This window comes from Dunckerocampus dactyliophorus, chromosome 3 (assembly GCF_027744805.1).
Source record: "Dunckerocampus dactyliophorus isolate RoL2022-P2 chromosome 3, RoL_Ddac_1.1, whole genome shotgun sequence".
Taxonomy (NCBI): domain Eukaryota; kingdom Metazoa; phylum Chordata; class Actinopteri; order Syngnathiformes; family Syngnathidae; genus Dunckerocampus; species Dunckerocampus dactyliophorus.
In genome coordinates this window covers 2069339-2077500 of record NC_072821.1, presented here as the reverse complement: position 1 = coordinate 2077500, position 8162 = coordinate 2069339, and the positions used below count along the sequence as shown (strand labels likewise).

The 8162-nt window shown below is 46.6% G+C and overlaps 2 protein-coding genes across 2 annotated transcripts in view; one reads left to right on the top strand and one right to left on the bottom strand.

Annotated features, from left to right (window-relative positions):
- The window catches only part of LOC129178058 (leucine-rich repeat-containing protein 49), a 49812-nt gene extending 49469 nt beyond the window's left edge, over positions 1-343 (bottom strand). Inside the window, exon 1 of the mRNA XM_054769786.1 lies at positions 1-343. This exon is cut by the window's left edge and continues 7046 nt beyond it. The gene's annotated coding sequence lies outside the window, so the exon portion shown is untranslated.
- larp6a (La ribonucleoprotein 6, translational regulator a) overlaps positions 1-6650 on the top strand; it is a 10930-nt gene extending 4280 nt beyond the window's left edge. The window contains exons 2-3 of the mRNA XM_054769788.1: positions 3103-3301; positions 4989-6650. Of these exons, the coding sequence (XP_054625763.1) occupies positions 3103-3301; positions 4989-6107 (1318 nt within the window). The 3' untranslated portion in view covers positions 6108-6650. The remainder of the gene's footprint in view (positions 1-3102; positions 3302-4988) is intronic.
- Positions 6651-8162: the final 1512 nt, after the last annotated feature.

Genomic DNA, 8162 nt, shown 5'->3' with positions numbered 1-8162 from the left:
ATGATGGGCAAACTTCCCCCAGAGTCTATTTATGTTTTTATCTTTGAAAAACGGAAAAGATAAGATGCTACAGGTGGAATTATTTCTATTATTATTATTATCATTTTATTTTATTGAAAAGTGGTGCGGCATTTTGTAACCCGAGAAGAACACTCATCAAAGTTGATTGATGAACTATTAAGTGATTGACTTGTTTTTCCGCTCCATCTCAACACTGCCTTACGTTCAATACCGGCTTTGCCACGGTGGCGGCGGTGCATTTATTTTGGTTGCTGGGTCAAGCAGCGTCTGAACGGGTGGCGTTGGAGAGATTCCACTCAATTTTGAGTTTTGATTCATGTCGTCTGACGAAGCTGTCGTTTGTAAGTCTGAGGGAAGATGTGGGCTCGTGCCAGTCGTGCAGTCACCTCGCTCCAAAGCAGTGGGGAGGGAGGGGGGGGAGGGAGGGAGGGGGGATGCTGGGGAAGGTGATGAGTCATCCCAACCAAATTCACTCGGAGCTCCGTGACTTCTCATCTGCAAGGCTTCCTGCAGCGTTTGTCTTGATTTTTCTCCTGAATTCTGCCAGTAGACGGGTGGGTGGGTGGGGGGCCCTTTAGTGATCTGACATATTCTCTGTGGGAGGGGTCAAGCCTGTGACTGTGCACCCCTCAGATGGAGAGGTCCTGGCAACGAGACCTGGTGACTGTCTCGCTGCAGCTTGTCAGGGAAACGTGCGACAACCTCGCTTGCAGGCAACTTGTGACCTTATTGTGCTGGATGTGCAACGTGGAAGAGTTGTGGATGGATGCACATGCACACACACACGCACACAAGCAACAATCCAGTGTTTATATAGCATGTTAGCATGTGCAGAAACACGGCCAATACAGTGGAACACACCATGTCATTGAAATAGTCTGTTCCAGTGTCAAGCTGACACCGTCATAATACTTTTTTACATCAGGGGTGTTCAAAGAGCGGCCCGGGGACCATTTGGGTTTTTTTGTAAAAAAAAACAAAATAAAAATCTTTTAAGAAAAATTGATAAATAAATAAATAAAAAAAACCATGCCATATGAGGAAAAATAACGTATTTTTAGTAGCATAAATCAGAGATTTTAAAGGTTGAAAACAAGCAAAACTCAAAGTTGTGAGTTTTTAAAATTAAGTTGCGGAAAAAGTTAGTGTCACGAGAATTGAGGTCAAAATATTCTGGGAATAAAATGTATAACTATGAAAAGGAAATGTAACCATTTCAACTTTGTTCTTGTACAAAATTTCAATAAAAAAGCTGAAGGGGGGGGGCAGCAACAGTAAACGCAAAATATTTAGAGGAAAAAGTCTTTTACAAGAATGAACTCGTAATATTAATAGGAAAAATGTTACTTTAGTATCAGTTGAAATATTAAAGAAAAAAACCCAAAGTAGATTTATTTCGTTAAAGTAACATTTTTGGAAAATTAGGTTGTGGTAAAAGTTTTTTTAAATTATGGGAATAAATAAAAATATGATGGGAATAAAGTCATAATATTATGAAAAGAAAAGCAGCAAAACTTGGGGGTGAAAAGGAGCAAAGCTGATACTAGGAGGCTTTTTCAGCCATAAGACGAAGTTCAGGTGGAATATTCATCACTTCTTAGCAGACCTACATGTGCTGCTTTACAAAATAGCAAATTGGCCCTTGCATCTTTTTTGTTTTTCACAGTGTGTACCTTTTTTTTGGGACACCCCGGTGTGAAAGGCAGTAAATGTCACGTTTTGAAGTCAAACGTGAGCACAGTTAAGTTGCATGCAAGCAAGAAGAACAGAAGCATTTCTCACAGCACAACTGAAAGCGTGTAGCGAACTTCACCGCGGACTACCTCTTTTGGAGATGAGTTCCTTTTTCTTTTTTTGTGTCAAATACAGTCTTCTTGTTTGGCTTGTTGCTGATACACAAAAAAACACACAGCAAAAGGTTTAAAAAAAAAAACACAAAAAAAACATGAGCCCAAATCACAAAGAGGCCATCTGATGGTTGGTTGGTTCATCAGCAAGACTGAACCCCATTTGGGCCAATTTGGGCACATGGGACAATGAATATGGGTTCGGTGCAGCTGGAGGACTGCAGTGGGGCTGTCCCTGGCTGTACATGATGGAGTCAACTCGAAAAGCACCATACAGTTCATTGCTTCCAGAACCAACCATGATGAGTGAAATCATTTTTGTAGTTGAAGCACAGAAAACTTGTTTACGACCTTTTTAATTATTAGAGCCCTCTAGACACGGATTAACACCCCTATAGTCACCTTTCCACTCGTATTTACCCAATACAGTTCACACACTAACAGAAAATAAGCCATTTTGGCAAAGTCACACAATTTCGACGAGCAACATTGCTGAATTGAACAAGCCACTTCTGCAAATATGGTGCCTCACGTTGTGAACCCTTTACACCAGGAGATGGCGGACGTGTGTAACTTCAATCTGAGCTCCGCTTGTGGGCGTTTCTATGCAAAGTTTTTAAGTGTACAGACTTTGAAGCGCCGTGTGCGTCCACTCGCCACGGCAGTCCACACGCAGCGCACTTGAGCCGATGCTTTGCTAAGCTGTGTCCGGGGGGGGCAGGAGGGGATGTGGTGGGTTGTCAAAACCCAGCGGGGACAGCAGCCCGTGTTTGGGACGATTGTGCCTGTTGTGAGATCATTCTAACCTGCAATAAAAGCCTGGCGATCTGGTGCTTGTGTGTCTTTTACAGGAACATTACTGACACCTTCACAGCGTCTTTGAAGGAGTCTTCTGAATGCCTTTGATATGTATTGTATTGTATTGTATTGTAGTTCAGTTAGCCAATTTGATAAGCAACATTTCCTAACTATGCATGTTTTTTGACTGAACAATAGGCCGCATTCACGCATGATTTATTTTTGAAAAGCCAAAGTGGGGAGGGATGGTTACGGTTGATTTTATTTGGAACATGCATAGAGTTGACCTTGAATGCTTCATGTTACAATTCACCAAGGTTGTATAAATGCTTGCATACGTGTACTAGATACATCCTGTGCTGTTAATACTGTGACGAGCCTATTTTTATTTGTGATGTTTAAAGTGTTCCTATTATTTTTTGTGCTATTCATACAGTGGTGCCGGCACGAGTGGAGGTGAGCTCGAGGAGGAGAGCTGGCAGCCCCCCGACGTGGAGCTCATCCAAAAGCTGGTGGCCCAGATCGAGTACTACCTGTCAGACGAAAACCTCGAGCACGACGCCTTCCTCCTCAAGCACGTCAGGCGCAACAAGCTGGGCTTTGTGAGCGTCAAGTTGCTGACCTCATTCAAAAAGGTAACCATGGCTGCAAATGGTCCAGCCGCACAAAAGGGAGTCATTTGACTTCCTCGCGGCCCCCGTGCGACTGCATATTGCACTTGGTGTTCACCGCGATGCTAAATAGCGCAAGGAGTCACTCGCAAAATGTCGTGGCTCCTGATCACTTGCATTTGGTTGTTGATCAATAACGGTGACTCTTCAAAATAAATTATAGGGCAAAAGGTTCCCAAAATAGCTCGCAATAAATTAAATCCGCAAAGTAGCCAACTTTAAAAATTATTTTTTACAATGATATGTTTAAATCTGTGAACCCCTCACACACTTTATACACTTTTCTCAGACAGGCATTAACATTTTCCCACATTTCTCTCTTGTTTAAACACTCTGAAAAGTTCAAACCTTTGTGTGGAAGTTAATGACCAACCTACCAGGTTGGACACAAGAAACGATTAAGTGACTCACGCGTGTTTCACTCCTGTGACCGAGCCTTTCAGTCCTGGCGACATTCCGCTGTACTGTAGCATTTTTGTTTCCTTGTTAAAACATACTGCTCTTGTCGGCGTGCTCCTGCGCCCCGCAGCCGCAACATCTACCTTCCTTCAGCATGTCCAGAAGTCCAACTTTTTGTGCGATGGCTTCCTCTGCCTTTTGGGTGCAGAACTTTTCGTCAACACTGTGGGTTTTGTTGGGGGGGAAAAAACTGGCACAGCGTTCAGTGCTTCAGATGCTTCTTCTTCTTCTATTGTTTATTGGCGGGTGGCAAGCAGCTCACAGGGTTAGCTAGTTTGCTAGCGATGACCCCAACAAGAGACGGCACGAAGGCGATAAGCTGTACACCATTGTCAATCAATCAATCAGGACTCGGAGGACAATGGACGGTGCAGACAGGAGAGGGAGAGACAGACACACAGGCACCTCGTGCTAAAGCGCAAAACTACAACACTCAACTTCCCACAGTCCAATTCTTCTTAAAGGGCCAGGCTCGGCATGTAACAGCGTTCGTACGACTAAAATTGCACTAAAAAAATCAGTGAAACAGCGAGGCTGCGAAAGTTGAAGTGTGATGGAGCGAGGGAACACTGCGCCCCCACCTAGCATACCCAGCGCTTTCATTGCAAACTGCATGTTTCCAATCCAAAGGCCAAACTTCAAAATAATTCCAGAGTGCAGACGTACTGAGCTAGCAAACTCGTTGTTGCTGTGTGGCGCACGTCATCCGCCGATATTCTTAGAAGAAGAAAACAATACCGATCTCCCACTTTTATGCCAAGATATCATCGGTCGGACGATATTATCGGACATCCCTAATTTTCTCATTACGATTCATGCATTTTTCTCTGAGAACCCCCCCACCAGAATTTATCAGGTTCTTCCTGACTGCCTTGACGTTTGGGCGAAGTAATGTATGCGTAAAACTTGCATATGAACAAGCAGACATCTATTAGTCAGTATGGGAGCCGTATCGGCTCATAACCCGATACTGGGGCCAGCAGAGGACTGTAAAATATGGAACTCAAGAGTGCAAGCATGAAATTCTGCCAAAACCCACCCATACGCCATCTTCATGGTGGTTTGCTGCCATCTTGTGATCATTTAGTGATACCACATTGAAATCTTTCACGCATTAGCTGCATATTGATATTGAGTGCACAAAATTTCCCAAGAAGCGATTGCGAGTGGCTAATTTGGCCTCCTTTTGCAGGTTAAACACCTGACCCGCGACTGGAGAACGACCGCCTTCGCCCTGAGACACTCCAAAGCGCTGGAGCTCAACGACGAGGGCCGGAAGGTGCGGCGCAAGTCGGCTGTGCCGGTCTTTGCCAGCGAGTCGTTGCCCAGTCGCATGCTACTGCTGAGCGAACTGCAGCGCTGGCCTGAGCTGGCCGAGATCACGGGTGGCGCCAAGGAGAACGGAGGCAGCGAGGGCGGGTCCACTCAGCAGGAGCAGCTGATGAAGCTGCTGCTCAAAGCCTTCGGGACGTACGGCGCCATTGCTTCCGTCCGAGTCCTGAAGCCCGGGAAGGACCTGCCAGCCGACCTGAAGAGGCTGAGCAGCCGCTACTATCAGCTAAGCACAGAGGAGTGCGCCATTGTGGAGTTTGAGGAGGTGGAAGCGGCAGTTAAAGCCAATGAAGCCGTGGGAAGCGAGGATGGAGGGAGTAGCTCGCTGGGCTTGAAGGTCGTCCTGATCGGAACCAAACCACCGAAAAAGAAAATGCAGAAGGAGCGACCCCGCGAGGAGGGGACGGCAACAACGGGGATGCGCAAAAGCCGCTCGCTCAACAGCAGAGTGCGAGAGCTCCAGTACCACGGCGAGGACTCGGCCTGCAGCTCCTCCGAGACGGAGAGCACCCCAACGTCGCCCCGGCTGGCCCGAAAGTCCCAATCCTGCAACAAGCTCAGCCCCACTGCCGCCGGAGTCGCCTTCCAGAACAATCACCTGAGTCCCGGCATGTCACCCCGCAACAGCCCGTGGTCCAGCCCCCGTGCCAGCCCTTGTCCTCAACGCAAGTCCCCTCACTCCCACAAGTCTCCCTTGGCCAGCGAGGGCCGGCTGAGCCCCGAGGCGGGACGCCGCTGGGCCGACTACTCCTCAGACAGTAGCCTGACTCCATCCGGGAGCCCGTGGGTGCAGCGGCGTAAGCAGGTGGCCTCGCAGGAGAGCAGCCCGGTGGGAAGCCCCATGCTGGGGAGGAAGATCCAGAACGCCGACGGGCTACCGCCGGGCGTCGTGAGGCTTCCGCGCGGCCCTGACGGAACCCGCGGCTTTCACTGTGTGGTGCCGGGGGAGAGGGGGAAGAGTGCCGCCACTCAGACTTGACACGCGAAGGTCGCCAAAAAGCATCCCGCCCACACCCCCCTACCTTGGGAATCCAACCTGAGCTGTCCTTTGGGCCCCCACCCCTCATTTGAGACTGTGGAGATCTATTTTCGTTGAGTGAATCTGTTTTCAGTCTGTTCTATTTTTCTACAAACACTTTGAGTTGACTTGGTTACATTAGTACTTCACTAATGGAAATATGAGTGAATTTCAAAGTAACTGTTGCTTTAAGAGGACCTCCGACGCGCCACAGGGAATGCTTGCTTCCATCTAAAAACGTCACGTTGCGGCTGTTGAAGGAGTTCCGTGTGTTTTCTTTCTTTCGTGGGGGGCCTAGCCTTTTGTTTGTTTTTAGATGGAGTGTTCTGTCTCGTGTGTAAAAGCTTCACTCTCGGGATGGTGTACTGACGTGGAAGCGACGTAGGCGCATGGAGCCCATGGAAATCACCATTTGCCTTTTTTGTGTGTCTGTACTGCAACTTCCATTTCTACATGCTATTTAAACCAAGGCCATAAACGCTCCGCTGTTGTGGAGGCTGGACAGTTCGTCTTTTTTTAATTTTCTTTGTTTTAATTTCGCGGATGCTTTTGGCACTTTTTTGGAAGGAAGGGTCTCCTCGAGCCATGTCCGTTTGTTCAGCAGGTGGCTGCTTTTTTATTATTATTATTATTATTATTATTATTTTGAAGCTTTGTTTCTCCTTGGGAGTTGTTTCCTGACCTGCACAGTGAGGAGTGGCGGGGGGGGGGTGCTCAGGTCAGGCAAAAAGAGATGCTCTTATGTTCTTTCCGCCGTATTTACCTGAGCTGGTGGTATTTGTACAGTGCAAATCCTGTTGTACAAATAAAGCACTAAAACTGCACCTGACCAGATTTGTTGGAATTCAGAAGAGACATTGAGCCTATTTTTACGCAATATGTGCAAAAATCTTAGGAGACAGAGAAATAAGCCACTTTTGTGAGGACTGTGTATGATGTGTATGTACTTTATTTATCCCACAGCGGGGAAATGTACTTGTTACAGCAGCAAGCAAGCAAGATACGCAAGTAAAGAGTACAGTGTAAAGGATGCATAGTGACTACAACATGGTTCAGGTGGTGCAGGTGTTGTAGAGCCTGACAGCGGTCAGTATGAAGGACCTGCAGAACCTCTCCTTCTTACACCGTGGGTGTAACAGTCTGCTGCTGAAGGAGCTGCTTGCTAGACAAAAACATAGCAGATTGGACCCCAAATTTGCACAAAGTTGTGGACAAATAAATCACTCTAGCCAATCGAGGCACTGTGAGGGTATCGTGGTGGCCAAGCAGATAGTCGTACTTTGATATCACAGAAACAAGTCTTCCTGTTAGACAATGCATGATATGCTGTGTGCTACTATGCCTGACTGATCTCAGAGGACAAAAAAAACATCTGACATAAAATTTGTTCACATCTGCAAACAAATCGAGGCACTGTGCTGGTGTCAGTGGATAGTCGTACTTAACGTTATCACAAAAATAAGCTCCTTCAGCCAAGACAGTGCATGATATGCTGCGTGCTGCTGTACCTCATCAAAGTTACTTTAATGGTGGGTGCGCCAATTACCTGATCAATAAGCACACACTGTACATAACACACATTAGACTGTGTGAAGTATGGCCTGTCGTCTAGCTCAGCGGTCCCCAACGTTTTTGGACCGGATGGGGGGGTGGGGTCACACATTATAGCGATCTCACTGATCTTAGTTATTATACTAACTAATTATATAAAGTGATATAAAACTAAGACCGGAACTACAGCAAATTAAAAGCACTAAATGAATACAGACCCACCACCCACCAGTAAGAGCCTGGACCTTGTTTCTCAAAGTTCACTACATGCTTTTACTGACACTTTTTTGTGTCAGTGCTATTTGATGGGAGTGGTAAAAGTCAGTGTGCTAGCATGAACTAACTTGAGGTTGTGCGCCAACAAATACGTGACCAAAACGTACCTTATTGCGTTCCCACGTGGTGTCAGCATTTGAGACTAAATATGTGGTGAAAGAAAAACGGTCCAAATACAGTATAGTAGTC